General features: G+C 40.8%; 1 protein-coding gene across 1 annotated transcript in view; it reads right to left on the bottom strand.

Annotated features, from left to right (window-relative positions):
- The window catches only part of UBE2N (ubiquitin conjugating enzyme E2 N), a 36164-nt gene extending 15311 nt beyond the window's left edge, over positions 1-20853 (bottom strand). Inside the window, exon 1 of the mRNA XM_029954479.1 lies at positions 20471-20853. Coding sequence (XP_029810339.1) covers positions 20471-20500 — 30 coding nt within the window. The 5' untranslated portion in view covers positions 20501-20853. The remainder of the gene's footprint in view (positions 1-20470) is intronic.
- Between the last annotated feature and the right edge of the window lie 102 nt (positions 20854-20955).

Below are 20955 nucleotides of genomic sequence, written 5' to 3'. Positions count from 1 at the left end.
CCGACACGGGTGGGCGGGCCGCCGATGCTGCCGCCCCGCGCGCACACGCAGCCTCCCGCAGCCGCACGCACGCCGGGCGCCCTTTTTGAAGAATTTGAAATGAAACTGCTTAAGAAACCAAGGCTAGATATTTTAGTATTTCACACATTACCAATCTGGTTTGAAAATTACATAATCTTAAGAGATCTAGCTAGAGTATATAACTTCAGTAGGTATTTTACTCTTCTGTGGTTTCAAACGGATGATTATTTTGTCCTGTGCTACTGAGCCAGAGAAGAAAATGACCCGGACAGATTTTAATGTAACTAAAATAACCACAAGTTTACATACTGAGGCAGACATATTATATGACAGAGTTTCTGTGTACAATAGTACTCGGTCAGATTCACCCACTTCATGTGCACAGCTAGAGTCTCTGCAATAATCCAATATAAATGCTGGACTTAGGGTTTGCTAGCCGTGTGGATATGATTTTTGTAAAACTGCACCTAAACAATAACAAAATTTCAAACAAAAATAACAAAAGCTCACAAAATTATAAAATAATTTATATAGTCCAATAGTAGTTTCCTTGAGAGTAATTAGATGATTGAGACAGAGAGGTGGGGGAACATCTCAGTGAGGATCCTTTTGATTTTGTAACACGTGCAAGCACTACTTACCAAAAAAAGCAAGAAAAAAATTTTTTTAATGTTTTTAATGTTTTATTCATTTTTGATACAGAGAGAGAGCATGAGAGGGGGAGGGGCAGAGAGAGAAGGAGACACAGAACTGGAAGCAGGCTCCAGGCTCTGAGCTAGCTGTCAGCACAGAGCCTGATGCGGGGCTCGAACCCACTAACACGAGATCTGACCTGAGCCGAAGTTGGAGGCTTAACCAACTGAGCCACCCAGGCGCCCCAGAAAAAATGTTTTTAAAATAAAATCACCCAAGGAAGTTGAATAAGCATTTTAAGTAGCGCTCTTCTGAAAGTGGCAATATCTCATTATCAAGACAACCTTTAAAACTCAGAATAAACATAGAATTTTTTTTTAAATAAAATTATTTAGTGTTGTGGAGAAAACTGGCTCTCACATACATGGCTTGTGGGATTACAGTTAACCCAACCTTTAAATTTCACATCTTGGAATTTATCCTAAGAAAAACATGTGGATGTGTTCAAAAGTACACCTCCAGAAATGATCACACTGAAGCCTATGAGAAAAATGTTGTAAAGATAATGTGTAACACCAAAGAAATATACTCCTTTTATATAAAGTGAAAACACACTTCAAAACAGTATAATCCTTTAATTAAGTGCTGTGCTGGGGTAGGATATTCCAAATCTTTGGGTTTTTGTTTTTTTTTTTTACATTTATTTATTTCTGAAAGACAAGAGCACAAGTGGGGGAGGGCCAGAGAGAGAAGGAGACAGAGAATCCGAAGCAGGCTCCAGGCTCCATCCTGTCAGTCCAGAGCCCAACACTGGGCTCGAACTCACAAACTGTGAGATCATGACCTGAACCAAAGTTGAATGCTTAACCAACTCAGCCACCCAAACGCCCCTAGAATATTCCAAATCTTAACAAGATGTTGGTTTCATAGCTATCGTCAAAACTTAAATTAGTACACTTAAAATGGATGCATCACTTGTATGTAAATTACACCTCAAAAAGGAAAAAGAAAGTATGGTATATATCTTGAGCATATTGAGGACAGCAACTGGGTCTTAATTTCAGTAGACAAGGCTCTTTATTCACCGGAGTATTTAAGGCTCTTTATTCACCAGAGTATTTGTCGGGATTTAGAGGCAGGAGCTACGCTGATCAAGCATTCATGAATTTGAGCATTGAAACAACACAGGAAGAAAGAAACTGGAAGAAAAATACCAAGAGCCGAGGAGATGGCTTATGACCACTGGCTGCTAAACTTCTAATTCTCCAATAAAAAATCACTCAACTTGCAAAATGCTTGCGATTACGTAGTTGATTTTTTTTATGGAAACTGTAAACATGGCTGAGCAGTGTGTCTGAGTTAATAGCATATACAATCCCACAGACAAAAGGAAACCTCAAGACCTTCAGCTAACTATGTGATATATGGCCAAACCCTGGGCAGGATACTGGCTTTTCAGAAGTTAATGAATTAGAAAAGCACTCCAAGGTGTAGGGATTGACACCAGAAATTAATCCTTAAAACTGAACTGGTTGTTCACATATGTGGTTTCATTTAAGCCTCAGAACCACCTCCAGAAATGTACACAAATGGCAGAACATGGAACAGAAGCCCACTTCCAGTTAAGGGCTCTCTTTACACTTAACAGTTAGAACTTTGAATCCCCAGCAGTGCTTCACTCACATCCACACACTCTAGGTGAATGACAGAGTCAGAACTATAAGGTGTTATCAGAGCTAAAAATACATAATGTTTCTTCACTTGTACTCCTAATATATGAAGAAGTGTCCTTAGAGCTGATGCAGAGAGTCACCAAGGATAGAGGCAACGATAAACTCCGGAAAGTACCATTTGTTTGGCATTTTCTCTCTCTAACCCTGCTTTCTTCTCTAACATCCTAGTTTGAAGAAAAGCAGTTCTGGTCTTTCCTGAGACTTGAGGGTTGTTCTAAAATAGAGGGGAAAAGATTCAACTGATTGGGAACAAAGGCATTTCTCTATGGTATATGTTGCTTCCTCTTTTTTTTAAGTTTATTTATTTATTTATTATATTATTTATTTTGAGAGCGAGAACACATGCACGTGCAAAGAAGAGGCAGAGAGAGAGAAAAAACTCTCAGGCAGGCTCTGTGCTGTTAACGCAGTGCCTAAAGCAGGGCTCTAACTCACAATACATGAGATCATGACCTGAGCCGAAATCAAGAGTTGTGTGCTTAACCGACCAGGCACCCCCTATATGTTGCTTACTTTTAAAAAATCCTGACAGTCGGGGCGCCTGGGTGGCTCAGTCTGTTGAGCATCCGACTTCAGCTCAGGTCATGATTTCACGGTTCGTGGATTCCAGCCCCGCATCAGGCTCTGTGCTGACAGCTCAGAGCCTGGAGCCTGCTTCGCATTGTGTCTCCCTCTCTCTCTGCCCCTCCCCCGTTCACATTCTGTCTCTCTCCAACATGAACAATTTAAAAAATTAAAAATAAAAATAAATAAAAATTAAAAATCCTGACAGTCAAATGCTGTGTTTGTTGGGGGAGGGGGCGAAAAGTTGCAGCAGGGGTCCTCTCACCCTAAACTTAGTCGTCCTATCTCCCTTTAGAGGTCTGCATCCCAGCAGGGGCTCCTCAACCCAAGTTTCTAAATTTTAATAATTTCCATCTTTTCTCTGTTTTCTTCCCAGATTTGTGAGTGGCACCTGCTTCCTATTCTACCTCCACAATATCTTAAAGCTCTCTTTTCACCCTTTCAGTCAAGTAACACCCTTTTAACTATTATTTTTGAGATAGAGAGGGAAGGCGAACAAGCACACGCAGGAGAAGGGCAGAGAAGGAGAGGGGACAGAGGATCCAAAGCAGGCTCTGCACTAACAGCAAGTAGAGAGCCCAACCCCAGGCTCAAACTCACAAACCATGAGATCATGACCTGAACAGAAGTCTGACTTTTAACCAACTGAGCCATCCAGGCACCCCCCTTGTAACACATTTTATCTGTGACAATTCCCACATGTTCACAGAACTGCCAGAGTTAAGGATCAGTCCCGCTGCCTGCACACACCTAGTACCACCCCAAGTCCCCACCCCCACCTTCCGTCTGCAAAGGATAAAAGGACAGCTGGGAAGTTCAAGGGCAGTTATGCCTATTAAGGAAATGCCAATCTAGAGGGTGCCCATGCAAGTACTTCAGGTCCCGAGATGTCTGGGAGCCCTCCCACTGGACATAGGTAGAAGTCTTATGATGCCCATATCTAACAACTAGAATCAAATAATCAAATTCAGTATTCAAAGGGTGGTTTACAAAAAACCATTTATTTGAAAAGACACTTTCCTATGTTTATTGTAGTATTATATACAAGTCAAAATGATAGCAATCCCAGTGTCTATCGACAGATGAATGGATAAAAGAACATGTGGGGGGAGGGGTGGGTGTGTGTGGGTGTGTGTGTGTGTGTGTGTGTGTGTGTGTGTGTGGTAGAATATTACTCAGCTATTAAAAAGGGGGGGGGCAAAATCTTGCCATTTGAGACAATCATGGATGAACCTAAAGGGTATAATATAATTGAAACAAATCAGAAAAAGTCAAATACCATAATTTCACACTTATCTGGAATTTTAAAAACACAACAAACAAAAGGCACAGACAGACACATAAATACAGAGAATAAACTGATGATTGCCAGAGGAGAGGAAGGTGTGGGGATTGAGCAAAACGGGTGAAGGGGAGTGGGAGACACAGGTTTCCAGTGATAGAATGAGTAAGTCATGGGAATAAAAGGTACAGCATAGGGAATATAGTCACTGGTACTATAATAGCTGTGTATGGTTATAGACTCTAGTTACCCTTGTGGTGAGCACAGCATAAGGTATAAACTTGTCCTAGTCAATATGAACTAGGGACAACTAAAACCAACGGTACATTGTGTGAACACCTGAAACTAATGGTACGTTGGGTGTCAACGTTTTGCAGTTCAACATTTTTTTAAAAATTTTTAAAAAATGTTTTATTTATTTTTGAGAGAGAGAGAAAGACAATGTGAGCAGGGGAGGGTCAGAGAGAAAGGGAGACACAGAATCCAAAGAGAGGCTCCAGGCTCTGGGCTGTCAGCACAGAGCCTGATGCGGGGCTCCAACCCATGAACCGTGAGATCATGACCTGAGCCGAAGCCTGCCCCTCAACCAACTGAGCCACCCAGGCGCCCCTACAGTTCAACATTTTAAAAAATGTTGTTTACTGGTATCAATATGTAGGTTTCACATAAGTCAGGACCAACACTATACCAACTAAGATCCACCATTCCTTACTTTTCAAAGCAGCAGACCACAGCTAGATGCTCTTCAGAGAACAATCTGACGATATATGCGCAAAGCAAGCCATATACAAATGTGAATGACCCAAACAATTTCATAATCTGGCAAGATTTCTGAGACCCCCAATCCCCACACAACCTACTTCTCCCCAACCACACTTCTCCAATAACCCCTGGTAGAAGATTTAGCAATACTCTGAGGCAATACCTTCACATCTACGGGAGTCAAATGAAACTTTAAAAAAAAAAAAAAAAGGTAACCTGAAGATTAAGGTTATATTCCTTGGGATCTCCCTGCCAGAGGAAATAATAAACATCCCTTCTTAGTCTTTCTCACTTCCATCATAAAGTTTTTTCAACAGAGATAAGAACAAGACTCTTGTTCTTGTGAAATGGGCAATATTTCTGTACTTTGCAATTAATCACATTTTTTCAAGATACTTGTATGACTGGCTATGATATAAGAGAAGAGACAGCATGATAATGTAAAACACGCACAGTTTTACAATCTTTTAAAATGTTTATTTATTTGAGAGAGTCTGGGGGCAGGCACAGAGAAAAGGAGAGAATCCCAAGCAAGCTCTGCACCTCAAGATCTCATGGTTAGTGAGAACATGGCCTGAACAGAAATCAAGAATCAGATGCCTAACCAACTGAGATACCAAGGTACCCCACCAAGATACCCCATAATTTTATAATTTTGAAGTGAATTTTTGGACTTGGAATGCAACCTGTTTGCGGCCTTTAAAAAATACCTTCTTTCTTCCTTTTTCTTAAATTTATTGATTTTCTACCCTCCCCTCCTGCTCCAGCCATACAGTTGCTTTCATTTTCCTAAAATCAAGTATTTAAAATACATTAGTACTATATATGCCAGCTAATGGCAAAATGAAGCGACAAAATGAAGTATACCAAGCAGAAAGAATTAAATATTTTCAGTGCCATAGAGAGAGAAAACTAAATATAATCAGTAAAAAGAACAAACATACTAATACTTGTAATGTTTAAAAATTTCACATACATAAATCATAACCATAATGGGCCTGATGATTCAACTCAAGAAATAAAGGAGTACTTTGGATTAAAGAAGTGTGTGTGCGCACTCTAAGAATATTAAAATTGCTATAACTTGATTACTCATCAAGAGGGAATGTATGCTAGTTTTACTTTTTTCACTGACAGTAGACTTAAATCACTTCATTTTTTAAATACGTACGTGTGGGGCACAGGGAACAAAACCCTGCTCACTGACTAGGACTGGGTTCTTTGCAGTCAGGATCCCACTGCATCCTAATACAGGAAAACCAGCTAAGGTAATCCCTACAATGAGGCGCCAGCATTGGAATTCTCCAACACCTTTGTTTATGGCCCTGTTATGACTAATCCATTATTATCAACTAAGCAACAGAAAACAGAAAGGCTAGCATGTACGTGTGTGAACCACCAGAGCAAGGATCCATATAGGCTTTTTAAAAAGTATATATGGTGTTTAAAACTTTGACCCAGGAAGTACCAAGTATTTTATTTTTCCAATGGTTACAAACAACAAATTAAAATATTTTTCCTCAGCTTTAATAAGTAAATCCTCCCATTTGCAACAATGAAATTATGTTAAGTAAGCCAAACATAGAAAGACAAATATGCATTATCTCACTTATGTGCGGAATCTTTAAAAAGAAAACAAACAAAAAAACCCGAAGTAGAACAGTAGTTACTAAAGGCTAGAAGGTGGAAGAAAAGGAAAAACAGTGAATCAAAAAGTAAACTTTTTCACACACACAAAAAAATAAATAAAACTTTCAGTTACAAGATGAACAAATTCTGGAGTCCTAATTTATCACATGTAACAATAGTACCACATTGCATACTTGAAATTTGCTTAGATCAAGTGCTCTGACCACAACAAAAGAAATTACTAAGGGAAGTAAGACCTATGTTTACAAAGTTTGTAGTAATCACTTCAAAAGGTATATACATATTGAAACATCATGCTGTACACTGTAAGAATATACAATTTGTATTCGTAAAAAGAAAATTTTTAAACATACTTTTTCACTGTAATTAATGACTTGACAACAAGACCAATATTGGGTTTCCCAGAGTACCTCAACAGGATCCCAGAAGATAAACCAAAGGACTTAAATTTTCTTCCTGTTTTTCTTTTCATGGAACTTAGAGAATGAACAGAAAATAGTACTTCTGGTTCTAAACCACAATCTACCTGTTATTAAGAACATTCTCAGGAGAGCAGAGGAAACAAACCCAAACAATACAGAATGCTGGGCAGTCACATTTGCTGAGGGATGCTTCCTTGCAAACATGACATAGTCCAGAAGCCAGAAAATACATCATTTTGGTTGGTAAACAATATCACTATCAGAGGTTGTTTAAGAAAGGGGACACAGGAAGGAGATGCCAATAAGATGAAAAGGCCAGCTTTGTAAAAAAGTTGTATATGCCAAGTTAAAAAGTTTGAACTTGGGGCGCCTGGGGGGCTCACTCGGTTGAGCGTCCCACTTCGGCTCAGGTCATGATCTCACAGTTCATGGGTTCAAGCCCTGCGACAGGCTCTGTGCTGACAACTCAGAGGCTGGAGCCTGCTTCCAAGTCTATGTGTCCCTCTCTCTCTGCCCCTCCCAGCTTATGATCTGTCTCTCTCTGTCTCTCAAAAATAAATAAATGTTAAAAAAAAATTTTTTTTTAAGTTTGAACTTCATCCTATATAGAGAGCCACATGGTCACATCAATGTTTTTACAATGTGATGGTATGGAAAATGTGGAGAGAGTGAAGACAGAAAGATGAGTTCTGAGATTATTGCAAAAACAATGAGGAAAGGATGAATAAGGCCCCACAAAGACAAATGGAAAGAGAAGACAGGAATGTGTTAAGAGACGCCAGAGACATTTCTCAGACGGAATCAATCGGGCTTAATAGCAAACTGAATGTGGAAGAGAAACAAGGGGAGGGGAGAGGAGGAGTAAATCTCAGGCAACTTGGTTAGTGGTGACATGATAAAGAGAAGAAACGCTAGAAGTGCTGACTCACATGAGGGGAGACAGCAATACGAATACATTTCATTGTAAAAAAAAAAAAACAGTTGATTTAAAAATGTCTGCAACATTATCAATAAGAGCCAATAGCCAAACTGTGGAAAGAGCTCAAATGTCCATCAACTGATGAACAGATAAAGGTGTGTGTGTGTGTATACAAATGAAATATTACTCGGCCATCAAAAAGAAGGAAATCTTGCCATTTGCAACCATTTGGATGGAGCCAGAGTGTGAGTGTATCATGCTAAGTGATATAAAGACAAATACCAAATGACTTCATATGTGAAATTTAAGAAACAAAACAGATGGAACATATGGAAAGGAGGAAGAAAAGAAATAAAGAGAAAAACCACAAGAGTCTCTTAACAGTAAGAGAACTCTGAGGGCTGATGGAGGGAGGTGGGGCAGGATGGGCTAGATGGGTGATGGGCATTAAGGAGGGTACTTATATGTGTTATATGAAAGTGACCACAGAATTCTACTCCTTAAACCAACATTACACTGTATGCTATTTAACTAGAATTTAAATTTTAAGAAAAGAAAGGGGAAAAAATTGTCTGCAAGACATCTGAAGTGGGAGATTAAAAAAAAAAAAAAAGTAGGCATTTGGAAAGTCCTGAAACTCTGCACTAGATTTTGGAATAATTGATCGATGTAGACTGAAACCAAGTTACACAAATAAATATGTTCAAAGGAATATATAATGAGAAAAGGTCCAAGGAGACCCCCAAGAGAACATAAACATTTAAAATGGCTTTAGGGGCGCCTGGGTGGCTCAGTTGGTTGAGCGTCCAACTTCCGTTCAGGTCTCAATCTCACAGTTCGTGGGTTCGAGCCCCGCATGGGGCTCTGTGCTGACAGCTCAGAGCCTGAACCCTGCTTCTGATTCTGTGTGTCGCTCGCTCTCTCTGCCCCTCCCCTGCTCATGATGTCTCTCTGTCTTTCAAAAAAAATAATAAATGTTAAAAAAATAAAAATAAAAACTAAATAAATAAAATGGTTTTAAAACTATCAATGATGATAGGATACAGGCCTGCATATTAGTTATTCTGGAAAACTATACATTTATTTCAGAATACTTAGCATTTTACATTGGGGGGAGCTGAGGGAGAAGGGGTGAATAGTAACCACTAATGGGCACAGGGTTTCTTTTCAGGATGATGAAAATGTTCTGGAATTAGCAGTGATGGTTGCACAACTTTGTGAATTATTAAAACGACTGAATTGTACATTTCAAATGGATGAATTTTATGGAATGTGAGTTTTAACTCAAAAAATGAAGCATTTAGGTTCTTCCTTCCATATTCAGTAAGATTTTAGCCATTCTACCAATGAACTGAAGATTGAAATAACAAAAGAAAATGAAGAGGAAATAATTCTCTGTATTAGTTATTTTATTAGAGAACATACTTGGTATAGTAATCAAATATTTGTAACAAATATACATTCATAAACTAGACTTCTGAAGAAAAAAAGTTTTCAAATTAAAACTGCATTTAAAGTGTCTGTGGTCCAAGCAAAGAAGTGCTGACTCATGTTACAGCTTTAGCACTGCTCAAGTATCTTCCCAGTTTGAGATGTCTAACTTGAAATGACATTCTACTCCCCACACACACCCCACCTCACTTTTCTATTTAGCCTTCAGATGGGAGCTCAAATGTCACTCCTCTAAAAATCTCTTTCCCTAAACCAATCCTGAAGGTTCCCCCACCCCTGGACTGTCATGTCTTTGGCGTTTCCATTGATATCTGTGCTTTCTACAAATGAAAAGGTCCTGGCTATGTGATTTTACTTATATCTTGTATTCCCCAAAGTCTACCCATCTTTACACACAAGGTCATTGTTCCTGCAAAGTGCCCATAAAAACCATCTGGAGAGCTTAAAACATAATAACCACCACCACCACCACCACCACCACCACCACGCTAGGCTGATATATGTTAAATTTATGAATGCCCCAGTTAATTCTAATGTACAACCATGAACTCAGACTATAAACAAGTGTTCACAGAAAATATACACCAGCAGCCTTCCCAAAGAAACCAGAAGATTCTGACAGGAAATAGACAAGGTTTGCCCAAGTATTCACTGATCTCCAATTGCATCAGTGGCTCCACCTGAATGGAGCTTTCAGCACTTCTCGTTTAACCCTTTCCTGAAGGGCACCAATAAAGACAGGGTGGATAGAGAGCTTTATTTGAGAAAATGTTACTTAACAGGAATAGCTCTTTTATATCTAAAGGCAAGAAATTTCAAGCTTTATAGCTGTAAATCACTGTGCCTCCCACTGTGAAAAACGACTTTTCTATAAAGCCAAAACAAGAATTTTCGTATATCCAGGTATGTAGGGGGAGTGATACTGCAACAGCACTTTTCCCTACTCTCTCCAAATGGAAATGAGGAAAGTAAGTCAGATACAAATACCCACCCTGGACTGAAAACACAAAGTCCAATTTAATATATAAATGAATGTAAGATAATTCTAATCTATTTTTAGGCTTAATGAGTGAAAAAAAAAATTTTTAAGTAAGTCCACTCAAAGCATGGAGCCCAACGTGGAGCTTGAACTCATGACGCCGAGCTGAAGACTGGAGCAGAGATCAGGAGTTGCATGTTTAATCTACTAAGCCACCCAGGCATCCCTGGGTGAAAATACTGTTTAAAATTAACATTAGAGAGGCTACACTCTGATGCAGTGATATTTCAAATGTGTTTTGCTACAAAGAAATAGCAAGAGAATAGCTGTTCTTTAGATCCTTCTCACCAGAACCCCAAACTGCCCAAATCCAAGGATTTAGCAGGGCAGGGGAGGAATATACCACCCCAGGCCAGAGGCATTCCATCCTAAGTGAAACTACTACTAAAACAGGACTAACTTGTGCAAAAGCCTCTAATTAAACTGCAATAAGGAGACTTCTGATGAAAAAGAAGAAAGCTAAGCACTTAGACTGCACATGAACATGTTTTTCCATGTCATCTGTCCAAATGATAAAATATGAAAATACAGTGCCAGTTATAATCTAGGGGCAAATAAGCTCTGCCACCTTCCAACTACAGCACCTGCAGTCTACTGTTTTAGACTGCCGAGGTTCATGTCACAGCTCCACCAACCATTAACTCCTCTGTGCAGGTTTCTACATCTGTAATGCAGGATTAATACTAATATCCATATCATATGATTGCTGTTAGAATTAAATAAATTAATGCATGTAACATGCTAAAACAATGCCTCATACATAATAAGTGCTCAATAAAAGATGTCTTTCTTACATAATAAAAACTGGATGACCAATCTCACTTCAAGAATGGTCGCCACAATGCATGCACCCCGGTGAATGATTCATAGCCTTAGTCTGAATTTAACAATTCAAAACTAAACAATACTTTCTTTGCCCAACAATTATGCCAACTCTATAAACTTAGTATTTGGACAGTAATACTTCTTGTGGGAACGTGATAATTATATAAGACCCTATCCGTCACACATACTGGGTTTCTGGAATATGCTAACTTTTGTGCACTTTCTCCCTCTCCATTTCTCCTTTCAGCCTTCACTCCCTCCTCTTCAGTAACATTCCTTCATCCTTACTTTCCTTGATCCTCGGATTAGGGTAAATCTCTCGTATATCTTCGCTTACAACACACCTCACTTAATTTCTGGTTTCATTACTGTTTCCCATTAGACAGGGATGTCTTTCTTGTTCACCTGGCTTAGAGCTAAATACGTACAGTAACTGACCATTTAATTGAACTGAAACACGCCTTAAAAATGGATTTTTGAAAAAGGATAACAGTAAGGCAGACAAATTGCAATGTCACGGAAAAAATGAAATTTGGCATTGGGCTCGTAATAGCTTACTAAAGTCACTTCTGCCCCTGACCTATTTTAAGGGGGTGAAGTGGATGGTAATGTTCTTAAGGATCATAAAAACACAGACTTTAGGGGCGCCTGGGTGGCTCAGTCGGTTAAGCCTCCAACTTTCGGCTCAGGTCAGATCTCACATTCGTGGGTTCGAGTCCCGCATCAGGCTCTGTGCTGACAGCTAGCTCAGAGCCTGGAGCCTGCTTCCTGTTCTGTGTCTCCTTCTCTCTCTGCCCCTCCCCCTCTCATGCTCTGTCTCTCTCTGTAACAAAAATAAAACATTAAAAAAAAAACAAAAAACCCACAGGCTTTATGGGAACATTTTCCTTAGTATAAATTTTTAAATATCTTAAAAAGTTGTGAAGAAATAAAGGCACCCATCGTCTCAAAACACAAAAATAACATGTTATACTTCCTTCTAGTATTTTCCTGACTACATTACCTTCAGTTACTAGATTGTAGAGACTTTGAAAATAAAAAACAGATTTGCCCAAAGCAGACCAAATTACTGAGAAAGACAGACTGAAAACTAAAGGAGTTTGAAAATCTGAACACGAAATAGTCAAAAAGCAAAATATGTCAACATTAGATTCTGAAACCAATGTCTAAAAGCACTTTAGAGACACTGGCTCAGTCAACTCTTACAACTCTTGATCTCAAGGTTATGAGTTCGAGCCTGAAATTGAGCAGAGGGATTACATTTACTATTTATTTATAATAAATAACACAGAAGTACTTTTATAGCTGAATCCTAATAAGTTATGAACATCTGAATTGTAGGTCATGTGAGAATTATAAAAATTTTGATTTTTATGTATCCTTAGGGGATTTTAGAATAGCTACAACCAAGATTTTAGCAAATATACAATATCCTGAATAGTGTGGTATAGCTCTGAAAGAATGTATAACAAAGAAGTCTTTCTGCTGATTCTCTGAGAGCTCATCCAATCACATAATAATGGTTTCTGCCACCAGAGATGGCAGGGCCAGTTCTCACACTATGGTGATCTTACATCATATCTAATCCACAAATTAAAGAAAACTATGTAACATTTTTTTAAAAACCCACTTCACTTAGGAAGCATTTTTAGAAGATGCTAAGAGTTCAGGTGAAATTAACTGATTCCCTATTATTCCATCTCCTAATTTATATTTTTATGCTGTCTTTCATATCCTAAGTTTGCAAAGAAAATTTCAACTACATAATAAAATACAAGTCCAACTCATTTTTCATACAGAAAAGGAATATTTCTTGATATAAAATTACTACATGTAATTACTAAGCTTTTCAGATCTACTTTGTTTTTAGAAAGTGAAATTGTACAGTAATTAGGCCCCTGAATCACAACTGATTACAACAGTAATGCCCAAAGCTCCTGGTGGATGCCATCCTCATCTCCTTGTTTCTGTATTTCTCTGGTGCATACATACCTGAAACTCAGGATAACAGATTTGAATATATGTTCACAATCCATATTACCTGAATCTGTAGCACAACTTATTTTCTTTTTAAAACCATTTACCCACAAGTAAACCATCCTTTAAGGTACAGGGGAAAAAAACAAAGATATCAACTTGTAAGCAGAATCCTAGATATCCAACTTCTTTGCCTGCATACTCATCAGAGGATGAAAATGACAGACCTCTCTAATATGTAAAACTGTATGCCTATAAAGTGGTCACAAGTGCGGAAAAAATTAAGAACTTCTGCAAAGCAAATGCCTATTTTTGATGCCATAATTAGTGAGCACAGTGGATACTCAGGAAATGTTTGATAATTTGACAATACTCAATTTCTTCTGTGGGAGAGCTGATCAACCTGGACTGAAGAAAATGCTTGACAGAGAGAAGCTTAAATAACACTTGGGGCGCCTGGGTAGCCCAGCTGGTTAAGCATTTGGCTCTGGTCACGATCTCAGTTTCACAGGTTTGAGCCCTGCCATCAGGCTCTGCACTGATAGCACAGAATCTGCTTCAGATTCTCCCTCTCTCTGTCCTTCCTCTCTCCTCATACTTGCTCTGTCCCTCTCAAAAAAAAAAAAACTTAAAAAAAAAACCCTATTTTTAGCTTACGTACAATTATGCCAACATTTCATAATCAGAATACTAGGTAGTATCTTAGACAGTATCCTTATAGCCTGAACGTTTAATCACTACCAAAAGTAGTCCAGGGATTCTTAACCTGGAATCCATGGAGACCATGATGATTCACAAATAAGCTTCCCGGTACACCTGGGTAGCTAAGCAGGTTAAACATCCTGACTCGATTTTGGCATACTCTACAGCACAGAGCCTACTTGGGATTCTCCCTCTCCCTCTCTCTCTCTGCTCCTTTCCAGCACTAAAATGTGTACACTCTCTAAAAATAAATAAGCTTAAATTTGAATTCCCAGAAATCACATGTAAAAACAAGGCTTATTTTCCTAGGATGGTCAGAAAATTCTTAAATCAGAACAACAACCAAAAGAGCCAAGAACCACACTGTTTCTGGTGAAATTTTTACTGTAAAAGTTTATCAGTTTCCTAAGGATATTTTAATTCACTTATAACAAATCTAGCCTCAACATGTAAGATTCTCAGGTCTTTTTTTAAATGGGGGAAAACATTATCAAACGTTCAAGGTTTAAAAAAAGGGCAAGTTTTCTAAATCATTTTTCTACTAGAATAGATATGAAATGATCAAATTAGTGGCTTTTAAGTAGTGATAGGAGGGGCGCCTGGGTGGCTCAGTTGGGTAAGCATCCAACTTCGGCTCAGGTCAGGTCATGATCTCACAGTTCATTAGTTCAAGCCCTGCATTGGGCTCTGTGCTGACAGCTCCGAGCCTGGAGCCTGCTTTGGGTTCTGTGCCTTCCTCTCGCTCTCTGCCCCTCCCCCACTCGTACGGTCTCTGTCTCAAAAATAAATAAAACATTAAAATAAAAAACCTTAAATACTGATGGGAGGATGATGAGTGACTCAGTCGGTTAAACACCAGAGTCTTGATTTTGGCTCAGACGGAGCTGGGCATGGAGCCTGCTTGATTCTCTCTCGCCCTCTTCCTCTACCCCTCCCTTGCTCATGCAAACACGCATACCCATGTTCTGTCTGTCTGTCTCTCTCTCAAAAAATAAATAAAGAAAATAAATAGTGATAGGGAAAAAGTGATATCTGTATTTCTAAAAATCAAAATTATTAAAGTAAAAAGTATACAGAACTCAAGCCTAAATGCAGAGTCAGATCATATCAGGTTTTTAAAAATCTGGAACTGGGGTGCCTGGGTGGCTCAGTCAGTTAAGCCTCCGACTTCGGCTCAGGTCAGAATCTCATGTTCATGGGTTCGAGCCCCGCGTCTGGCTCTGTGCTGACAGCTCAGAGCCTGGAGCCTGCTTCAGATTCTGTGTCTCCCTCTCTCTCTGCCCCTCCCCGCTCATGCTCTGTCTCTCTCAGTCTCAAAAATAAATAAAACATTAAAAAAAAATTTTAAATAAATAAATCTGGAACTAAACCTCACCAACAAAAGAGTAAATTCTAGGAAAGACTGGTGAAAATCAAATCTGAGCAGGTTGATGTGCCAGGTTTTAATCAAAAAGGCCAACTCCTTGAGTAAGTTCACTATTGTTTCTTAAGACTGTATTTTAGTTTTCATGATTTATTTTGAGAAGACAGAAGAACATCACTCTATTTTAATTTTTTTTTTAATATTTATTTTTGAGAGAGAGAGACAGAGAATGAGTGGGGGATGTGCAGAGAGAGAGGGAGGCACAGATTGGAAGCAGGCTCCAGGCCTGAGCTGTCAGCACAGTCTGACACAGGGCTCAAACCCACAAGGCACACCATGACCTGAGCTGAAGTCAGATGCTCAACCAATAGAGCCACCCAGGCACCCCATAAAAATAGCACTCTTAATGTCACACGTAAATATGAAATAAAATTTTGACCAAGGCCACAAACTACAGGTCTCATTTATCTGCTCCCAAAGTAAATATAATTCTTTATGAGTAGGTTAAGGAGGACCTTTTACATTAGGTATCTTTTAATGTGATTTTAAGCCTTAATTGCTCACTTTGAGAGACTAAAAGAGCTCTGGCCCAGGAAAAAAGGAAAAAGCAAATTCTAAAAACTTTAGCAAAACATGAAACTGCCAATTCACTGTAATTCATATGCGTACAAAATACGTCTAACTATAAGACTATTGCAGCACTGTTTGCATGCAAATTTGGGGGACAATGTAAAAGTCAGCAATAATTAAGGTCTAAGCAGTTAAATTAAGGTCTAAGCAGACAGTTCCACAAAGAACCCCTTTAAAAATGGGTCACCTCAAAGATGTATTGGTTTGGGGGGAACAGACCAAGGTATTAGCATCAGGAGAAGGGGAATACACCTACTATATACGTGCTAAGTCTCTCTGGTCTTTCTGGAAGAATACACAAAATAATGGCTGCCTGGGCAGGGGAACTTCAATGCTGAAGGACAGAGGAGAGAGTCTGAATTTTCTCCACGTACCCTTTAGAATCTTTCAAATGCTGTGCTCTATGTATATATTCCTTATTTGACAATAAAAAATTGACTTACTTTTTAATGAATTAGAGATTAACTTTTAGCTCAGAGACTGACTTTTAATTCAGACACTGGTTTAGAAAGAATCTACTAAGCAATAACTATGTCAAATTATGATACAGAATAACTCTCCTAAAACTTTCTTCCATTGGTTGAAGCACATTCATTCATTCGACCAACAGTTCCGTGCCTACCACAACCTCTAGGTATTAAAGCAATGCCCAAGTCCTCTAGGAATCTCCGCCTTCATGGAGATCTAGTAGGAGCAGAGATAAATGGTATAAAATATAACTTCAAATAGTGGTTAAGTGCTACACAGAGAAGAGAGAGAAATAATGAAAATAAAGAGAAACTACAGGGGAGAGGAAGAGGAAAACTGTATTTTGGGATAGTTAAGGTAGACCTCTCTGAGGGTGACATGTGAGCCAAGAACTGAAAATGCCAAAACAAGCAATGCAGTAACAGAAAGAAAGCCCTGTGACTGGAACAAACTTGGGCTCTTGTTCAGTGTACAGCAAAGCAACAGTGCAGCTGCATGGAGTGACCCAAGGAGAGACGCAGGAGATGACCTCAGAGGTAGGCAGAGGTAAGGCAGACCTTGACACTAAAGGGGCATGGAGGGAATTAAGATTTTATTCTAAAAGTGATGGAGAACCTTTGTAGAGTTCTGAGAAGGGGAGTGACATGATCTGTATTCTAAAAGGTAGCACTAGCTGCTGCTTAGGAGACTAATACAGTAGACTAGGAAGCAAATGATGGAACTGAAAAGTAGTTTCAGAGAGATGAGCAAATGTGTCTGATAAAATGAGTCTGGGTGGATCAGTAGGTTAAGCATCTGTCTGACTCTTGATTTCACCTCAGGTCTTGATCTCACAATTTTTGAGTTTGACTGACAGCACAGGGCCTGCTTGGGATTATCTCTCTGCCCTTCCCATGTGTGTTTGCGCAGGGCATGCATGCACATTCTCTCTCAAAATAAAATTCAGGGGCACCTGGGTGCCTCAGTCAGGTTAAGTCTCTGACTTCAGCTCAGGTCATGATCTCATGGCTCATGAACTCTTGGTTGGAGCCAAGCCCTGCATTGGGCTTTGTGCTGACAGAACAGACCCTGGAGCCCACTTCAGATTCCGCATCTCCATTGCTCTCTGCCCCTCCCCTGGTCACATTCTGTCACTATCTCTCAAAAAGAAAATAAATGTAAGTATAAAAAAAATTTAATAAACAAACTTAAAAAAAAAAAGGATGCATTTTGAAAGTTAAGTGCCTAGAGAATTTGCTAGTGGATTGTATAGGGGAATCCGAATAGTACAGTAAATGGGTGAAGAGTAATTCAAAAAATCACCTTATATTTATATAGTTGTTAACAGTTGTCAAGGTATGTTTACACACATTATGTAATTTCATTATAAGAGGCAGGGGAAGGTCACACTGGGTAAAAATCCTAGTTCTGCCTCTTGCCAGTTTTAAAGCCCTAGGAAAGTCATTTGAATGGATTTCTAGACTATAAAAGGTAGTCTACTTCACAAGATCAAGGTCTACGAGTATCAAATGGGCTAAGAATTTTGCAAATGTACGGGTGTCTGGTTGGCTCAGTCAGTGGAGCATGAAACTCTTGATCTCAGGGTTGTGGGTTCAAGCCCCACACTGGGTGTAGAGATTGCTTAAAAATAAAAAAAAAAAATTTTGCAAATGTAAATAATGACCATTTGAAGGTAAAGAGCATCCTATTAATAGCGGTCTTCCACCATCACGATTACATCTACATGGAACTTTGTACTGTGACTGACAGAGAGGAGGAAAACTTAAAAAAAATTTTTTTTAATTAAAAAACACACATTTTGCATTGGGTGTTATATGTAGGGAATGAATCACTGGATTCCACTCTTGAAATCATTATTGCACTAACTTGCATGTAAAATTTTAAAACATTAAAAATAAAGTAATAAAAAATATTTTCACTGAGTATAGGAAAATACATGTAACACAAGAATAGGCACTAGGAAAAACATTACAAACCTGTAATCTTTCCTAGGGATTGGCGAAAATAGTTCTCTTTAGCTAAGCTGTAAAAGGCATTGAAGTAAAACCACCTAACTTTCACAAGATAAAAACCCAAATCAAGTCGCCTTTTATTAGAGATATGCTATCAACTAGATACTGTAAAATTAAGATCATATGAGTTATTACAGTCTTGATTAAAATAGTAAAATGAAAATATCTAGTGTAAATTATTGTGTGTCAAACTGACTGAATTATGAGGGCTTCAATTCATTGTCATAAATCATTTCTGTAACTTCTGTAACAAGGTTTCACAGAATTTTTTTCCATCCAAGGCTTTCATATTACTACAGACTATGTCCAGAATCAAGAAAAACCGGAAAAAAAAAGTTAAATCTTCAATCATTTGTTTTAGAGAATTATCTTGAATATCAACTTGTACTATGTAGAGAACCCCAATACAGAAAACAAAAATTTTAATGAGCGCTCTTCTATCCCTCATTTTCTTTGTTTTATTTATTTTTGAGAGAGAGAGAAACAACGTGAGCAGGGGAGGGGCAGAGAGAGAGGGAAACACAGAATCTGAAGACAGGCTCCAGGCTCTGAACTAGCTGTCAGCACAGAGCCTGACGCGGGGCTCGAACCCACGAACCGTGAGATCATGACCTGAGCCGAAGCTGAACGCTCAACCGACTGAGTCACCCAGGCACCCCTCTATCCCTCGTTTTCAACTGGGCCTCAACAAACATGATTGGGAACATGTGAGCAAAACCACATCGTAAGAACCATTCAGTGTACACAGCAATTAAACGGTCTTGTACAGAATCTGAGACATTTCTGTAATACAACAAATTTTGCACTATGAAGGTTCACTTTATGAAACTCCAGCATGCCATGACAATCTATGCTACTTCCCTGATCTCTTAAATTCATACCATATAAAACGTCTTATTTCTCCAAATCAAGCACCTTTAGGTTAGAGACATCCCCCCCATCTCAGATATATTTAAGTGCAATTGCACGAAGCACTACACAATACATCCTCCCTCCAAGCTCCTGGACTTGGTAGGCATCTCCCCGCAAACGTTAGAACTAGGCTATGCCAAGAAAACGATGCTGCAAGTGAGTCACTTTAACTCGCATTCTGAGCAACACAGAGGTTCAACTAAAATTTTCACTAAATGCTTCCATATGCATTTGTCAAAGTATAGTATTTATAAAGAGCCGAAAAATGTTTTAAAATTAAACGAGCATAAAATCGAGAGGCGAAGGATTTCAGTCTCCCATACCTGCGCTGCCCCTCCCCCTCATGTTGTGTTTAACTATTCCCTCTAAGCCGAAACAGCTCTCGAGAGTTTGCCAACCAGAGTAAAATCACTTCACAGATAACGAGCGGAAACGTATTGAAAAGGGAGGAGATCACGAATGCGAGGGCAGCGGGGCGCGGAGCTCCAGGTCCCCGGACCCCAGCAGCCAGCGGCGGACATGTGCCTAGGGCTGCAGAACGTGCGGCCCTCCCGGAGCCGCCTCCCGGGGCACAGGGCCCCGCCCGGCCTCACTCTCCTGGTTCATTCATTCTGAATCCGGGACTTCCGCACCCCCGCGCTCCCGCCCGGCCCTAAAGAAGGCTCCAGGGATGAGGGGCTGTGTCCGGCCGCAGCTCCCGCCTGGAGTCCAGGGCCTGCCGCGATTCCCGCGCGCCCGCGGCCTCCTCCCGGGTGGTCTGAGAGGCTGCGGAGGCCCGAACCAGCCCGCACCCCGATACCGGAGCCCCGCAACCCAGCGGCCCCACCCTCCGCCAATGTGCAAGCCGGACCTTCCCCGCCTGCGGGGCGGCCACCTGGAAGCCCCCGGTCTCCGCCGCCCGGCTGCCCCACCGCGGCCGGAAGTCTCCCCGGAGCCCCCTCCTCAGCGCCTGACTTCCCTCGCCGCCGCGGCCAGACCCTCTCCGCGCTGGCCTCGGGCCTCCCAGCGCGGGCCGCGGGCCGGAGGAAGCGAGGAGCCGCGCCGCCGGGGCCGCCGAGCGGGCACGAGCAAAGCGCAGAGCCGGGGGTTGGCCTGGGCGATTACCTTGATAATCCTGCGGGGCAGCCCGGCCATCTTGTCAGATCCCTAGTTCGGCCTCTGGTCTCGACTCTGGCTCCGCTCGCCTCACGCACGAGTGGAAGTCCAGGGCTCCACTTCCGGGGGACGTTGCCGCGCCCGCCGCCGCCGCCACCCCGCCGCAGCCGAGGCCCCTCGGGAAATGTAGTCCCTGCTCGCGCGCGGGCGGGCTTCCCTCGGACCTGGTCCCCCTCCCCCGCGTTCCCCGCCCCAACCCCGGCCTGGGGATGGCGGAAGTGACGAGTCCCGACGGGGCAAAGAGTTAGGGGAGGCGGCGCGGGGCGGCGCCGGGAGGCGCGGAGCTCCGGCGCCGGTGGCCGAGCTAGCCGCGCGATGGTCGGACTGCGCGGCCGGCGCCCCGCCCGCACTAGTGGGCGACGTAACAGAGGCCCGGACGCGGACGCAGCCCATTCATTCACCCCTGGAGTTTTGGTTCATTCAACGTTCCTGCA

This window comes from Suricata suricatta, chromosome 10 (assembly GCF_006229205.1).
Source record: "Suricata suricatta isolate VVHF042 chromosome 10, meerkat_22Aug2017_6uvM2_HiC, whole genome shotgun sequence".
NCBI classification, from domain to species: Eukaryota; Metazoa; Chordata; class Mammalia; order Carnivora; family Herpestidae; genus Suricata; species Suricata suricatta.
Note: the sequence above shows the minus strand (reverse complement) of the source record. Positions and strands in the feature narration are given on the sequence as shown.